This window comes from Stegostoma tigrinum, chromosome 7, assembly GCF_030684315.1.
Source record: "Stegostoma tigrinum isolate sSteTig4 chromosome 7, sSteTig4.hap1, whole genome shotgun sequence".
Classification (NCBI taxonomy): Eukaryota; Metazoa; Chordata; class Chondrichthyes; order Orectolobiformes; family Stegostomatidae; genus Stegostoma; species Stegostoma tigrinum.
The window spans coordinates 24,447,315-24,465,504 of record NC_081360.1 but is presented as its reverse complement, the minus strand read 5'-3'; the positions used below and the strand labels follow the sequence as shown (position 1 = coordinate 24,465,504).

At 40.9% G+C, this 18,190-nt stretch overlaps 1 protein-coding gene across 1 annotated transcript in view; it reads left to right on the top strand.

Annotated features, from left to right (window-relative positions):
* c7h3orf70 (chromosome 7 C3orf70 homolog) overlaps window positions 1-16,059 on the top strand; it is a 38,072-nt gene extending 22,013 nt beyond the window's left edge. Inside the window, exon 2 of the mRNA XM_048535157.2 lies at window positions 11,328-16,059. Coding sequence (XP_048391114.1) covers window positions 11,328-11,920 — 593 coding nt within the window. The 3' untranslated portion in view covers window positions 11,921-16,059. The remainder of the gene's footprint in view (window positions 1-11,327) is intronic.
* Window positions 16,060-18,190: the final 2,131 nt, after the last annotated feature.

Below are 18,190 nucleotides of genomic sequence, written 5' to 3'. Positions count from 1 at the left end.
TAAGTATAGGTTTGGCCTCAGCTGTGAAGGTGACTGGGAACTTTAATGTGCCTGGAGATACTTTCAACTGCTTTGCATCTACATTTCCAGTTTTCGCTGAGAAGCATCATGTAGGCTCTCCCTTCCTTGAGAACCAAATGCATTTCATTCCCCCATTAGCGCATTATTTTGGCTGAGGTTTCAGTCTTCCTCTATTAACAGTGCTCTGTGGGTGCCACATGTTTATTCAGGCTCAACACCAGAAGTGACTTTCCACTCCCTCAACATCCAGCTAACACATAACCAAAGGCAGAATATCAAGCAAGTCATTGGCCAGTGCCCGGGTCCTGGCTGGATCGGTCCACCGTGGTGAAACAAGAAGGCGACAGGACATACGCTGACAACATCGCCGGTGACTCCAGCATGCAGAATCATATTGCCACCCATGCTCCAGAAAGTACTTGGGAGAACGGGTCTCCAGATTCAACACAGTTTGCTGGATGCTGTACAAACTCCACCGGAGACAGCTCTGCAACCAAGAGCTGAGGAGCCTGAAGGAGATGGCAGGCGGACAGCCCCACTTTAGCTCACAAACACAACACCAGTGCAGCTCTTCCCATTCACCAGACAATCTGCCCCTTCCCAGCCCTCTGTCACTGACCGCCAGTGAGCCTGCTCGGTCACGACGTCAAAATAAAACCTACCGCAAAATAAAGATTCTAAACCAAGTGTTATAAATTAAATGATACTGCGCTGTGATCCCACCAACTGCACCACTCGCCTCACACCGGCTGAATTTACCACCAGTACCATCCCCATCTGTCACATGAATGACTACTCTCAGTCAGGACTCCATTTCCCTTAGCACTTGTCTGGCTGGTGTCCCCCAGCCTGATGTGGTGGTCCTATGCACTACAGCTCCTGACTTTCAGTGGAGGTGACTGCAGACGGCCTTGGAGGTGGGGCCGTGGACTGTCCCCTTATGGCCTGGGCAGAAGCAGCCTGGGTCTGGCCGGCTGACAGGCCACAGATAGGGTCATCTCGCAAGCAGTGAGAGACAGGAGCTGTGTGGCAGCAAGTGCGAGCCCCATGAAACCACTGTCACTTACCCAGAGCGGCAACTCAGCAATCTTATTGATCTGTTGGAGGTCAGACTGTGGTGATTCCCTACAAACCTATATGTGCACCATAAACCACAGGCATGATGCCAGCATTAATTACAGCAATCAAAGCACCCATGTAGAACTTAGACATTCACATCATTCCTGGTCGTGCTGCATTGGAAGTTGACTCATCATCCATCAGATGTTATATCATGGGTTCACGAGTGTGTCATGGAGTTGCCGCCTCATTCCACATTGTAACAGAAGGGCACCAAGCTCGGCGCCAGTGCCCCTGGTGCTAAACTCATCCATGTTTCTTGAATGACTATAGGATTTCTGCAGACTCCGCAGTGCACAAGCATTTGATTGTATACATCCATCATCTTCCATTGCAGGTAGCCCCAACAAAGTACTCAGCTTCTGCAATAGGACTCATGTGCAAACTTGCATCAAACCAGCTACATCAGTACTGTTCTTGACCCCAGTCCTGGCTGTAGGCCAGCAGTTGCCAGTATTTCCTCACCTGTAGAGTGCACCTTTCTGCAGTTTCCAACCATTTGTGCAGTGACTTTATTTGAACTCGTGACTGCGATTGTGAAATTGAGTGCAGGTGCATCTTCGTCACCACTGTCTGTCCTCATTGCATTTCTTGGGTATCCGAAAGAAAGAAGCTGCAAGCTGAAGGTTAGCCTGTGAGGATGGACCACAAATAAAAAGTGCATGCTGCGATCATCGGCAGCTTTGCAAATCAGAGCAGTGAGTGAGACAAAGAAGGAGACTTGAGAAAGGAATTAGATTTAAACAAAAACAGAAATTGCTGGAAAAGCTCAGCAGGCCTGGTAGCATCTGTGGAGAGAAGTGAGAGTTAACGTTTTGGGTACACTGACCCTTCTTCAGAACTGATGGTAGCTTGGAAAAATCCCAGCCACAGCAAACTACAGCTGGGTCTGCACAGGCCTTGAACCAGAAGCTTCCTTCATACTCCAGAAGGGATAGAATCACTGAGGTCAGTCAGGGAAGACCTAGCAAGGAGATGAGTTGATTAATGTGAAGGATAAGAAAGGTACTTTAGGCAGAGGTGGACCTTTCTGGTGGCTGGGAATTCCCAAATTACTGGTACCTTTAATTGGCCACTTACAGGCCTCAATTGGCTTAGAGGATGGGAACACTATTTTTGACCTTCCATACCTGTTGACTTATCAGGAGGAGGACTGGCTGTCACCTTACATCTTCCCACTCGCTCATCCACCCCTTCAATCTCCTAGGGCATCTCATAGGAGCATCAAATTCATCACGCAATATCGGAAACCCACATTTACATTTTGCTTCACAGTATTAGGGTCATTTTACTTAGGTCTGCAGTTTAGCTGTCTTGTAAGAATTTTTCTTAACTTGAGCACCTTCATTCGTTGTCTTCGAAATACCACCCAAGAGGAAATGATCTACTTCCATTTTGCTAATATCATTGCAAAGATGACCAGTAGGTGGCCAGTAGAGTCCCTCCCCATTTCACTCCTTGCTCCTTTACTATGAGGTTGTTCTGCATTGTACTATTCAGATTAGAGAAGCACCAGTTAGTACCAACACACATTCAGCCTTTGTACCACGAACTGCTTTCTTGTAAGTAATGTTCCACGCAAAGACTGACCTGATCAATTCACTACGTCCATACTGACCTTTCCAACTGTTTGTGGCAATCTGTATTTGACCTAAACTTTCCTCACTCTGTCAATTTATTAGTGTAAATGCTGAATGGCTTTAGTCGCCATGCTTTACTAATACTGATGTAATAATTTTTAAAATAATCTATGATTTAAAACTTTTGGATTTAGACATCAAATGTGGGGATCAGTCACATAGAGAAACATTATTAAATCTGTGGCACAAGAAGCAAAACTCCACCTACTTGATGATATTTACATGTGATGGACAGGAAAGGGCAGCCCCAAGTGATATGGGGGAGGAATATCCAGTTTTGAACAGAGTGACAAACATTAATGCCAAGTCTTATTGCATTTCTACTACTATCCCATTTGAGATTAGGCAGGATCAGGGAGAATATTCCTCTTTCTGAGTTCTTACTGTGTAAATACAGAAAGGTATATTCCTTTCTTTGTTAGGTTGATGTTAAAGTAAATACCAGCATAAAAGGGAAGTTTGGGCCCAAAGAAATTCTGAACAGGCTGCAGTTTTAGATTGTGCAGAACAAATTATCTGGATCAATGGCCTGTTTTAGAATACTTTCATATGTCCCTTGTGTCTGAGTGGCCTGAAATTCAGCACAAAGTTAACATGAGTGATGGGTCAACCTGCTCCATTGTAAACACATTAGTTTTCTTTACAAAACATGGAATAACTATACATTGTGCCAATGCATACATGGGGAAGCAAGATAAGCATATGAATGAGTCAAAAAATGTGAAGCTGGAAAAGCACAGCAGGTCATATAGCATCTGAGGAACAGGAAAGTCAACCTTTTGGGTCAGAACCTTCTTCAGGAGTTTCAGATGTGTCGCTGACTCTGGATTTCCCTTTGCCTTTAATAATTTTACACTTTGGTTGTGCCAAGTGTAATGATCCCTGGACAGTCTTCACAGGACTCAAAGTCAATATCCTCTGACTGCTTTGACTGCTATGAAAGCAGACTTCAGATTCAAGCTGTCTGTTGAACGTTTGCTTTGGCTAGTCAGCATCAGACAGTCTGACCACATCAGCTAAGTTGTGACCCTCTTTGTATGGTGTGAACATTTAAGATGCCTGCCCAGAAGAATGGCTCAGTGTCAGATGTTTTGTCCTGTCATCTGGTCTTCAGAATCTGCCAAAGGTAGCTTAAGTGAAAGTGGTTCACCTTCCTGGTGTGATGTTAGTATGCAGCCCAAGTCTAACGTATGGAGTAAAGTGGGCTAGAATATTGCAGTATAGAGGTTCAGTTTGATGGACAGACTTGCTTATCTTCAAATCCATACTGACGACTGAAATCTCCTGAAGATGACACTTGCTTTGGGAATACTTGCTTGTGTTTTGTCATTGACATAGCTGGAGAGAGAAAGCATGCTGTCGAAATAAGTGAACTTAACCGTTGCTGACAGATTTTAATCATGGACTGAAATCATGGGGTCAGACTAGAACTGTCCTGGCATAGGCTCATACATCACCTCAGTTTTCTTCAGGCTGATTGTAAGGCTGAGGTTGTTGTATGTGTTCAAAAACAATCTCATGCTACATTGCATATCCAGCACAGTCATCAGCAAGCCGAAAATCTCAAACTATTGAACCCTTGGTTTTTCCTGGAATTACCTCAGTTTGAACAGCTTTCTGCCAGCTTGCTTTCTGTGTGATAGCTGACATGGATAACTGGGATCACCATCATAGAAAGCATCAGATACCATGTTGGAGAAGCGTGCTAAAGGGATTGGTGCCAGTGTACAGCCCTATTAACTGCCACTGCTGACTGGGAATGGATTAGAAAACTCGCCATCATCCAAGACACACGTGAGCTTACGTTATTGACACCGTGAGACCACTGCGATAAATTTCTCGTGGTATTCTACTTTATCCATTACCTTCCAAATATCTTTGACTAACTGTGTTGAAGAAAATTAGTCAAATATTGTAGAGGATCCATGTTTTGTCCATGGCATTTCTGTGGCACTAGCTAACCCTAAACACCATGGGTAGCACAGTAGCTCAGTGGGTAACACTGCTGCCTGACAACGTCAGGGACCTGGGTTCAATTCCATCCTTGGGAACTGTCTTTGTGGAGTTTGCACATTCTCCCTGTGACTGCGTGGGTTTCCTTAGGGTGCTCTGGTTTCCTCCCACAGTCCAAAGATGTGCAGGTTAGGTGGACTGGCTGTGCAAAATTGCCTGTAGTCTCCAGGGATTTGCTGACGAGGTGGACTAGCCATGGGAAATGCAGGGTTACAGGGATAGGATAGGGGGAAGAGTCTGGGTGGGATGTTCTTTGGAGGGTTAGTGTCGTCTTGATGGGCCGAATGACCTGTTCCATGTTGTAGGGATTCTATGATTCAGTGATTTCAGAGGTTCCTTTTCTGAATCAACGCTCAAGTCTCTGATCCTAGTCAAAATTTTGCACTAAGTAGTCCAAAAGGATTCTTAGAATCAGAGAATCCCTACTGTGTGGAAGCAGGTTATTTGGCCCATTGAGTCCACACCGACCTACTGAGAAACATTCCACCCAGGCACAAACCCCCTACCCTATCCTTACAACCCTACATTTCCCATCACTCATCCACCTAGCCCACATATCCCCAGACACTATAGGCAATTTATCATGGCCAATCCACCCGATTTGTTTTAAACAAAGATTTTGCCATCAATGCACAGAAATTAGATTTTTCCCCAATTGTTGCAAGATTGGTGATTTGCTTCCACCTTGTAAAAATTGAGAATGAAAGCATCCCTAGATCATGCAGGATGGTTCCTTGCTTCTCCCTAGACTAAAAGAATTCAATGAGTTTCTGGGTCAGGTGGAAAAGTATCCGTTCCTGGAACTTTGCCAATAGGCAGGAATCGGATTGTGTTTCTCATTCCTAACAGCATGGAAGGAAGATCAGCCTGTGGCAGTCTACTGATCTCTACTTCATCAATAAACAAAGGCCCCTTGAGAATGTGGTTTAATTTCTTCCTTGAATTTGGGCTTTTTTTTTTCCTCCTCCTGAGCAGTCTTAAGTAGTCAGTACTGATGACCTGCAATCAATTAGTAAACTGAGGTTGCAGACAGATTTCGGGGCATCATGGGATCTCTTCCAATCTTTGATCTGTATATGACCAGAGGTCATCTGCTTTTTGACTCAGTCAAGTGCTTTTATCTCCATGCTGTGGTAGGCATTGTGCTTGGACAATGATGACTTGTCATTCACTTAAATTCTGTGGAGCTGATGTTTCTCCTCCAGTAGTTTTTGGATTACCATTGTTTGCATCAGACCAAAATCTGATGCTGACAGGCAGTGGATCAAGGGCCTCTAGAGCAGTCACATCCGTTTCATTCTACCACAGAATGAAATTGAATTAAAATACTTTGGAAAGCAGCTTTCCCAAGGTGAGTCCAGGAACAGAATACACCAGAGCTCTAAAATGAAAACATAAAATGATAAAAAAAAAACACTCAGCAGGTCTGGCAGTATCCATGAAAAGGAAGAAACTGAGTTAATGCTCTTATCATGGATATGAAGCACTACTTCTGTTTCTCTCTGTCTCTCTTCCATTGGTGCCCCCAGAGCTACTGAGTGTTCATAACACTTTCTGCTTTTGTTTTAGTAGAACATTCCTGTGAGTGTTACTTTTATCAGTTGCAAGTTACAGTGGTTCATAAGATGCAGATTTTGCTTGCTTGAACTCAAAAACTACACCATAAATCTAGGGTTATAGTACAGAATTTAAACATTACTTCAAGGAAACTAAATGTTGAAGCTTTTCATCTTGCACTCACCAGAACTAGGAGTCATGAAAGAGATTTGAAGGAAGAGGCACTGCTTTATAAATGATGAGAAAAGGATACTGATTGGTTGGGCCATAACTGACTTGGAGATGCAGTAAGAATGGTTAACTATCAATCCTAGTTCTCAGATTGGGTAAAGAGATTCTGATTGGCCAGAGTGTTGTCATGGGGCTATAATTGTATTGGGCTACCTCTGTGTTAGTGTTGAATTGGCAACATTGACCAGTCCTTCATCAAAGTTGATGCTCTGTTTTTAAGAGATGAGCAAGATCTTTAGCAGCAATATTGATGGAAGATATCTGACTTGCTTGCTACATTTCCTTTTCTTCCCCCCATGTCTCATGGGTATAGACTGCAGTTGGCAAGACAATGGACACATAGAGTTGCAGCTTAATTTCTAATTCATTCATAGGAAGTGGGTGTCACTGGCTGAACCACTATCTGTTGCCCAGCCCTGGTTGCCTGGGAGACAGAAGAATGTAGTGAAGAAAGATTTATGCACAAAACAAATCTTCTGCTCACATAAAATCGCCAGATGACTGCTTCGGTAATTACATGGATTGCATGGGGACCATTTGCATCATTCCTCTGAACCTGAAGTTATTGAGAGGCCTTCATCTCATCTGTCTATCTCTTGCAGCTGAATCACTTGAAGCTCCTGCTCTTTCGAGAAATTGAGGACCACAAGTGCTTTCTCCCCAATTTCCTGGCATATCCTTTGCATCTCAGTGATGGTCATCTCCCAATTTGCCTTCAAGTTCAAGAATGGTCCTTCCTGAACTCCTCTCATTATAATCTCAGTCATTCATAACATACATTACAGACTGTAACCCAGGCTGCTGAGCAGAAGAACTGGAGTTTTGATCTTTGTCAATGAGTCTATGAGGAATCCCAGAGTACACCATTCTCATTAGCCCATAATGTACCCTTGCCTCTGACACTTTGGTAATTGTTGACACAGTAGCATATCACTGGTGTTTCTCTGCTCACTTATTCTGCCAGACTTAATTACAAAAATAATGAACAGGAATAGACCATTCAGCCCTCCGAGCCCACTCCACAATTCATTGCGATCATCACTGATCTTCTCCTCAACACCATTTCAGTGCCCTGTCCCAATATCTGTTAATGTTCATATTGCATAGAAATCAGTTAATCTCTACTTGAACACAGCCAGGAAGTGGGCCTCGACAGCCCTCTGGGATAGAAACACAAAAGAATTAACACAGTTTGAATCAAGAGAGTCACAACTAGTCTGCCCCTTGTTCTGACACCTTGTTGAAGGGTTTTCAATGCGCGTCATGTCCTCCACACCACTCCTCTGCTATTCATTGTCAGACTCCAGCCATGCCCTGCTGTGTCACACAGAATGGAAACAGACCCTTTGGTCCAACCAGTCCATGTCGAACATAATCCAAATTAAACAAGTTTCACCTTCCTGCTTCTGGCCCTTCTCCGTCCAAACCTTTCCTATTCATGTACTTATCCAAATGTATTTTAAATGTTGTAATTGCGCCCACGTCCACCACTTCCTCGGGAAGTTCATTTCATGCACGAACCACCCTCTGTGTAAAAAAATTGCTGCTTTTTTAAAAAATCTCTCTGCTTGACTCGGGTGCCTTTCCTTCCATCCACTACTCCTGAGCGTTGTGACCGATTCTAGCTCGACCTGAACTGGGTAGGAGCTGCCCTAGCACAACCTCCATGGCATGGATGAGTGATAGCTTTAGCAATTGCTGCCCTGGTGGTTCGTGCATGAAATGAACTTCCCGAGGAAGTGGTGTGACACAGCAGGGCATGGCTGGAGTTTGACAATAAATCGGGCCCACTCCCAACTCCATCTTGCCTCTCTCCTGTATCCGCTCAATCGAGGATTATATCTGACCGAAGGTCAATTGACGAGCAGGTTTGCATCCAAAAAAATTGCGTTAGATTGATGTTCTCCCATCAGGGAGAAAGGATTAGGCCATTGTAACAACAAGGTCTCAAAATCTGGGAAGCAAAATCCCACCCTTCACAAGCAGTGCATTTGGGTCTTGTTTTGCTAAAGTGCAAATTTGTTTCAGAGCAGGTTACATTTTTGTGAAGTTTGGTTTTAATTGTTCCCAAGTGTAGGATCACTGACTGAGGACTGTGCCAAGTCAGACCGGAGATACAGGAACAGACATCAACCAGATTATTTCCTGTGGCTCACTGAGATTAAATTACAGAGTTCCTCCACCGCAAAGGAAATGAAACCAAGTCACAAAAATGGCATGTACTTTTGTATGACAGAAATAGGCCAAGACCAATTCAAAAAAGACTTTCATTTCAGACTTCAGTTTGGCTTATCTCTCTTCTCCCATTCTCCATCCCTGACATATAGACCTGCATAGGAATATATGAATGGATGTTGTTGTAATACTCCTCACCAACTCGAGCAGATGTCTGGAGTTCAGATTGCTCAAGATTGATTTCAGGCTGAAAAGGACTCTGGCTCCTACATTGTTTACGTCTCAATTGCAAATTCAACGTTTTGAGTTGGAACTTTAAACATGTGGCAAAAAAAACGCCCACCAACCCTATGACAGATTGCAGTGTGTACCAGCTTCAGTTAGTCTGCTGAACCACAAACATAGAGAGCTGTTCTCCTCTGAGCTTCAGCAAATAATTTTATGTAACCCATGTCGAATATTTGGTCCACAAGTGTTGGGCTGAAAGCCTAAAATTTCCCAAATGGTAGCACTCTTAACTTTATTTCAGCAGCCCCGCTGTGGAGAAAAGCATTCGGATTTTGATAGATGATAAGGCTAAGGGTAAACAGGGCAGTTGGTAGAGGAGTAGATCATGTCTGCACATCTCTCGAGAATATATTTTGGAGTGGCAGTGCAGTTGACCACTGCACGAGCTACATGTAGTGAATGGCCTTGTACGGAAATTCATAGAAAGCAGACAGACCAGCAGTGGGAATGTGCAGAAAACTAACATAACTCTCACTCATTATACCCATTTATTTTGCTCCACTCAATAAATATTACCTCCTCATGGGAGCTGGCCTCCTCAGTATTGGCTGGAACAGCAATATAGCATTTAACGTATCAAAGATAATGGGAACTGCAGATGCTGGAGAATCCAAGATAACAAAGTGTGGGTCTGGATGAACACAGCAGGCCAAGCAGCATCTTAGGAGCACAAAAGCTGACGTTTTGGGAAGGGTCTAGGCCCAAAAGTGCTCCTCAGATGCTGCTTGGCCTGCTGTGTTCATCCGGCTCCACACTTATCTAGCATTTAACGTATGGACTGTTTCGTAAGAGAGTTGTCTAGTCTTTGCCAGCGTGGAAAAATCACACATTATCCAGAAAAGAGTTAGAGTATTGGTCAGAGGAATATTGCTGATCCATGGAGGTCTAGTGGAGAGAAAAGGAGTGTTGGTAGGTGATCGTATCTCTCACCCATAATTTGTTGGAGTGTGTCACTGATGAGGTCAACATTTATTGCCCATCTTTAGTTGCATTTGAGTGGCGGTGAAGGATCTATTTTGATTAGTTTCAGTTAATGGAGTGAAGGTGCTCCCACAATGCTATTTGGTAGGCAACTCCAGGATTTTGACACAGTAGTTAAAAATACTTACACATTAGGTGTTATGTGTAATTTGAAGAGTAACTGAGGAGGTGATGTTCCCATTGCATTCGCTGTTCATGTTCTTCTAGGTATGAAGTTCCCTTATAATCAGGTCATTGTCCTTTAGCAAGTGCCATGCCAATACCTAAGGACTTCAACTTTTAATAACTCTGGATGTCACCAAACATCTCAACAGTTGAAGAAACAGTCCATTGAAATTATTCAGCAACTAACATGAAATTTATTGGTAATCTTTTAAATAGTGCTGCTGGGTAGAATGTTATGAGCTGCTTCATGTTACTTGCATTGAAACATTACATTTAGCTTTTACAATATCATGATCACTATTGAATAAATATTCACAAACCATTATCTCATTCACAAAATCTAGTGCATTACTCGGTAGTAAATCGAGTATGACCTGAGTCCTTTGTTGCAGAAAACTGTATTCACTCAAGATATTCGCTAACTTTCTGACAATGCCAGCCAACTTATCTCAATCGATTTGAAGGTTAAACTGTCTCATTAAAATCATTTAACATTGCCGGATGCTTGTATAATCATTGCATTTGTACAAGATACGACTTCAATACTACGACAAGGGGGCCTATACACTTATTAATGTCAAAATCCTTTTCCATGACTTAACTCTATCCATAAATTTTTAACTGCCTGATTATCCCTTGTCATATCGTGTCTTACTACTTCCTTCATTTTCCGACAAGTCTTATAAACTGTTACTGTATATTTATTTCCTAATTCTAGTTATGCCGATGTAATACTGCTATGTTGTATTCTCCAATTTGAATATGTGCATTCAGTTCATTCATTTTTATCTCTAAACTGTGCAGTTTTAGATGAAATGCTTATTTGAGTGACACACTCTAACCTGTTCTCCATTATCAAATGCTTTATCCAGAATGGTATGCGAATTTTAGTAACTGGATAAATTAAGTACAACACTGAATTAAATAAGCATAATAATTAACGATGCACTGTGCTGTCGAAATAGCTTATACCAGTAAAACTGAGATTTATGGTCTTGCTATATAATGATTTGTTACAATAGTTTACCTTATGTGGCAGAAAAAGAGTAAAATTGGTAATAATCAACGGAATTGAATATCACTGTTTGCTATGTTGCTTTCTTGCATTACCATTGTCATTTGTTTGACTATTTTCAGGTAGATATATTTACCAGCCCATGACTCATGTAGAACTCCTACCAAGCACTTCAATCCCAGTCAGCTCGAACGGCCATGCAGACACAGTCCAGTTGTCCATATCCCTGGTGGAACGTTTCCTAAAGACTGCTTCTTTCCTCAGGCCTCCGTTTGCACCAGATACACCGAGGTACTGCACTATTTCCAAACTGTTTGTTGACAGCTATCGGGTCAAAAGGATCAATGGCAAGATGTGTTATGTCCAGTGCCAGCCTCATCCAGGTCCTACTCTGCCTGATCCGAAGGTTGGAGATAACTTTAACCAGGATACTTCAGTCAGTCCAAAGGATCCAACCCTGGCAGACAAGGTACCAGCACCACAAATGAATCACTGTTCTTCACCATCTGCCTCGGAGGATTCTGGCATAAATGCATTAGGATTGCACTGCCCAGAATCAGGTGATGAAGACACAGAGGAAGATGAGGATGAAGATGAGTTGAGTACAGATGATGACTCTAGTCCAGAGAGCCAATGGGATCAGGATGATTGCAGTTTACTTTCTCCTTCACGATCCACTGTGGAAATTATTGAGAAAATTGAAACAACTGTCTGAGCATAAGCAGTGAGAAAGGATTTCAATCGCTTCTTCAACAATGCCTGGTGAAACAAGCTCAAATAGAACTTGCAGATTCCAATATAAATTAATCCTCACTATTTCATGTGTTGAAATAGCCAGAAGTATAGGAACTGTTCAAGCTTTTGTTTTCAGTTATGAGATGGACAATTAAAACGTAGCACATGCAGACTGTACAACAACAACTACGGTGCCTACCCCAATGAAGTTTTAGGCCATCGTCCAAAATAACCAGAACCTTTCAAGTTACCAAGCACAATAGCCAAGCTCACAATCTTTTAGCCAATGCTTTGGCAATTGGGTCGTCATTTGAAACCATCAGATGGGAGTACTTTTGACCGCAAAGGAGCTCTTCCACAAGACCAAGCTATCATCCTTTTTTGTCATGAGGGGGGTTGGTGAGATTTAGAAGGGGAGCTGGGTTGTGTTATGTGAGGTAAGAGAATAGCAAATAGCAAATAGGTAATGTATAGATTGTCAGAATCCTTGCTAATTACCAGAATCATTACACAACAAAGCACATTAAAGAATTCAGCACTTTTTTCTTGAGTCAAAGATCCAGGAAGAGGTTTGAGGCCTGGGGCCTAGAGGTTTTGTTGTGTATCAAGTAAGGTGACATGTTCGCCTCAATAATCTGTAGGTATTTTGCGAAATGAATTACATTAACCCTTGCATGGAAGTGTGCTTTCAATTCTGAGTTGCCATGTGAAATCTGTAATCTGATTATCTCAATGATAAAATAATCATTTTTACAGAGGGTTACATGTTACTAGAATAGATATTTCCATGTGACATTATTTGACTTGTTCTTTGCTGTTTTACATTTAAAAAGAACATTAATTAAGTTAGTGGGGCAGAATTTTCTCAATCATACTGAGTCCTCCTAAACGAGAAGCATCAAAGTGTTTGATCTATAATTTCTGATAGAGATAGTGTACAATAACGGACAATTATATGGGGAATGTAAGGTTAACATTGCTCCATTAGTTCCTTTATTTGAATGTACATTAAATTATAGACAAATGGAATCTATGACGAATTAAATGTACTAAGAATGTTTAAAAGATTGTGGCACATCCTTCTGTTTCTGTCTCAAGCGTGTTCAAAATAGTTGATTAATCACTGACTTTTTCTATTTTCCCCATCCATTTGAAATCAATGGCCAAATCTGACTAAAGCCACCAGGTAGAAAAATCATAGTGCCTAACAGTTCCACTAGGATGTTAAAAAGATAATTGAGTGAAATGTTGCCAACGTGCCAAAAGAGGATGTTCTGTAGACCCTCTCCTCCTTATGTAAATTTCAGTGGATTGCCTGACACGACACAAAGGGTGCAAGAGAAAAAGTAATTCACTTGGTGTGTTAGAACTATGAGCTTTACTGTTAACATTTGGGTTCTCCATACTGCAGTAGACTTTAAGGTTAGATGCATAGCTTCTGATTAAATTCCGCAAATTTTCTGATCCCTACTACAGTCCTTGATCACAGCATATTAGTGACATAGCTAAGCATTATTCAACAATATGTATGAACATTTACTTCATCAAGGCGAGAAAAGTAAATTCTGGTTTGAATGCTCACAATAAGTGTTCACATATGTTAGCACATGAGACAATGTACGATTTTAATGTATACATGACTATCTGGCTTTGTCCAATGTTGTCAGAAGCAGAGATATTCCTGCTTTAATGTTGTCTCAACATGACATGAAAGAAGCACTTTTAACAACGTATTTATTCAAACATAGCCTAGAATTCTAATGTTAGCACTAATAGATAAAGCCATAAAAAGAACAACAGCATCTTAGTTTTACTAAATGGGCTATAAAACAGTAAAAAGTTATCAATAATGGTTATAGAAGGTGATGGCTCAGATATTTAAATGGAGAATAAAGAAAAATGTTTTAAAAACAACAGCCTAATTAGTGGAACATCCGAGCTGTGCAACATTAAAAATTGGCAGTAACTATGAAAATCTAGTACAATTTCAAAAGTATAAATGAATGATGAGCATGCATTACCAATTTATACAGATCCAAGCTCAGTGATTTTGCAGTAAATAACTCTTTTATTTAGTTTTCAAGCTTAACTTCTCTTATCAGCGATACTTGGTCTCCCACAGAATAGTTAGTGCAGCAAGAGTCCATTTGGCCCATCGTGTCTGCACCAGCTCTGAGATATTTGGTTTAATGCATCAATTTCCCAATAACCAGCACATTGCTTCTATTTGTTACTACCTTCTAACAGTCAGGAACACAGTAGGCAGGATCTTAAACATCCCGTGATCCTTTGATTATGGTGGGTGCATTTTAGCATTTAAAGTTGCATTTAACTATAAATGACAAAAATGTTGAATTTACCTGGGTGTCATCATTAGGTCTTTCAGAAAATTCTGGAAGCAAACTAAAAGTCATTTTTAAAATAAATATAAATGTAATTAAAATGTAAAAGGAGTATTACAGATACAGTGTTATAAATAGGATTCAGTGTAAGGAGAAAACAATCGCAGCATCAGAAGAATGGTAAAAATGAATGTATCTTTACAACATAGTAGGTTTGTGTTACCCATATAGATCTCAATCACTGATTCTGGGCTTATTATTCTTTTATAGAAGATTATAAAGTAGCATGTTAAATGGTGGGCTTCAACGAGCCCATGTCTGAATGAATTCATAAAGACAAGAAAATGTGAATATTTGAATATTCTGTTCATTGCCCCTTCTAGCCATTTTTTTTGAGATAATGCTTCATTTGTGGACAGTCTCTGGCAAGTTAAAACATTACCACAGCAATCATGTGAAAGCTATTTTGAAAAGATCTTCAACAAGTCACATTGATCCATCTTTTTCAAGCCTGGTACAAATGTTCCAAATCTGAAGAAAAATCTTCTGAGTCCTCTCTCTCAGTTGGCATGAAATTTCATATCAATGTAATTTTTCAGAAGGAAGAGCCCATTGAGTATTCTCAGAAAAGATTGTGAAAACAGCCACCATTTTGTGATAATGCCGAAAGTGATGAACCTTCAAAAAAGCCAATAATTTCATTGAATTGGGATTCGCAAAGGAACGTTTAAGACCAGGTTATGAAAATGATTTCCAAGTATCTTTTCATTAATTCTGTCCTTTCAATGCTTTTACTGTAGCCCGGAATTGAATTCTTATTCCCTAAAATTGCAATAGAATAGTTTTCATATGATCTTCAAAATTAATAATTTCCCTTGTTGCATTTGTCACAGATAACAAATAGCAGCACGATTATCATATTATTTATAAATCCTCTAGTGGTAATTTAATTTTCACTTGTAGGTTGGACCCAATTCTCCCTCCTTTTTCCTTTTCACCCTATGCATACATTCAGTTGTCTTATGCTTTCTGGCTCAGAGGGATGGTCACTGACCAATTCCTGGTTTCAATTACAGTATTGGCTCCCTGCCTATAATTGGTTTCCAAGAGTTATTTTAAGTTTTTCAAAGCAATATGCTCATGCATCTCCAAGAAGAAATGCCTGGTTCTTTTCTCCAACAATCCAACATCATCTAAGGATGTATGGAAATAAATCCTCCTCAATTCCTATTCTCAATACTGAGTATTTATGTACCAACTGTGAAGGTACTGAGTTCTCCCGCTATCTGATCTATAACAAGAGCCACTTTTTGCCACTATCTGTTGCCACTGAGCTTTTTACAGATCAAATAAATTTGAACTAAGTATGAGTATCCTGTTCATTTCTCTCACGTTCTGTGCATTGCAATATGGAAACCAACCTGCAGAGTGTTGGTCTAGATCATTTTCAAAAAGGAAGATGCCAGGAAGACTTAGTTTATATCCAGTGATCGGAAGATTAAAAAAGGGCAACAATGAGCCATTCCAAAATTGCAAACGTTTTGGTGCTGGACAAATTTTGATGCCGATTTTTAAGAAGTTGTTCCATATTTCACAACTGCTAGTGAAGAGTGTATTATTTAATGGATAGGCCTGCAACTGGAGATAGTTTATCCAGAGGTCTATACAATCTTCACTGCAGAAAGAAGATTTTGGTTATGATTTAATGTGGTTTGCTCTGTATGTCATTAACCTATGTACCCTGTTTGATTCCAATAAAAAAATCTTTTATCGCCTTCATTTGTGAAAGAATTCTTTCAATCATTGTTTGAAGTGCCAGGAGTGAATGTAATTATAAAATAAAAAAATGCAGATGATGAAAACCTGAAACAAAAAGAGAAATAGCTAGAGAAACTCAGCAGGTGTAGCAGCACCTGTCAAGAGAAAGCAGACAATGTTTTGAGTCTAGTGACCCTTCTTCATCACTCAAGTCGAACCATCAACTTTGGTTTTTCTCCACAAATGCCGCCAGATCTGCTGAGTTTCTCTGACAGTTTGAGTTTTTGTTTGTGAATGTAACTATGTTTAGCGGAAATTTGATTGATTATTGTAAACCTAATGTTTGGAAAATGTTCCATATAGCAAGTGAATAAAATTCAATTTGTCTAGAAAAATGGCACCATCATTTGAGCCTTTGAATCACTACTGAAACCTAAAACTTTTATTTTGAGACTAATTGCTTCCCACCTACCTCCCAATTTACTGTTGAACCAAAAGGCCAATGCCTGAGATTAATAATTTGAATTTGGAGATGCTTAGACTGTTCAGCACCGCATTTATGAGCTGACTTCATAGAAACATCAAATAGTAAATAATATGAAAGATAGTACTCTGGAAAGTTCTGTTAAATTAATTTTGAAGAGTTAGGTATGAGACCACAAATTTGAACCAGTGAAAGATAAACTGAGGATTAAAACGAAACAATGCTTCATGCAATCACTAAACTACAGATGGAGTGAACTTCTGGACAGTATACTATGGGCAAATACATGAATCAATCTAAGACCCAAAATAGGAGGGCACGGCCTGAGCTGTCTTAAGTCCAACTCACGTCAGCTTAAGGCACAATCCCCCACCAAACTGACATATGCACCCTCTTCCATCCTAAAATTCTTTCTTCCCCTTACTAACAATTCTCACCTGCATATATCCCATCACCATCCAATGAAGTTCACCATTGCCTTCACTGTCCTACCCAACAATCCTCAGTCTGCCATGCATGCCCAACAAAGCCCCCATCAGCTTGCACCCTGATGACGCCCATTGAGCGGGAGAGATGTTAGGAGACAATCACCAACCCTTTCAACAGAACGCATTAGGGATTTTAAAGCAACTCTTGGATAGGTACATGGATGATAGTAAAATGTAGGGTATACAGGGTAGTTTGATCTTACAGTAGGATAATAGGTCGGCACAACATTGTGGGCCGAAGGGCCTGTACTGTGTTGTACTGTTCTGTGTTCTATAACTCACCCATCTCTTAATACCTCAACAATTTGCATTCTGACCCTATCACCCTCCCCTCCAGAACTCACACAATACTCACTTACCCTATGCTTCAGGGATCTGCAAATATACCAACCTGTACATGCCTGGAAATAACTTTTGATGAGTAAAATTACATTGCCCAGGTCACTCCTGCAAATCTTCTTCAACCTTTGTTTTGGAGGTTTGGCCCAGATATACAATATAATAGTATAAAAATTTGGCCTATCCATCCCATGTTATTAATCAGTGACTAACAATGGAGTCATACCTGGCATGTAGGAAGATGGCTCTGGTTATTGGAGGTCATCTCAGCTCCAGGCCACCTCTACAGGAATATGTCCTAGACCTAAACATTTTCAGCTGCTTCATCCATGATAATCATAAGGTCAGAAGTGGGGATATTTGCCAATGATTGTAGAATGTCAGCACAATTCATGACTCCTCAGATACTGAAGCAGTCTATTTTCAAATGCAACAAGGTCTGGACAATGCCCAGGCTTGGGCTGGCAAATGGTAAATTACATTTACGCCACACAAATGTATGCAATGTATCCCAATAAGAGACAACCTAACCACCATCCCTGGACATTCAATGGCACGACCACCACTGAATCCCTCATTATCCACATCTCGGGGTTTCCATTGACCAAAATCTAAGTGAATCACCACATAAATATAGTGGCTAGGATTAATGCATCTCCTGACTCCACAAAGCCTGTGCATCATCTACAAGGCAGAGTCAGGAGTGTGATGGAATACTCCCCAGTTGCATCAACACTCAAGAGGCATGACACCATCCAGGACAAAGCAGCCTGCTTGATTGTCACCACATCCACGAGCAACCATTCCCTCCACCACCAATGCTCAGGAGCGGCCGTAGT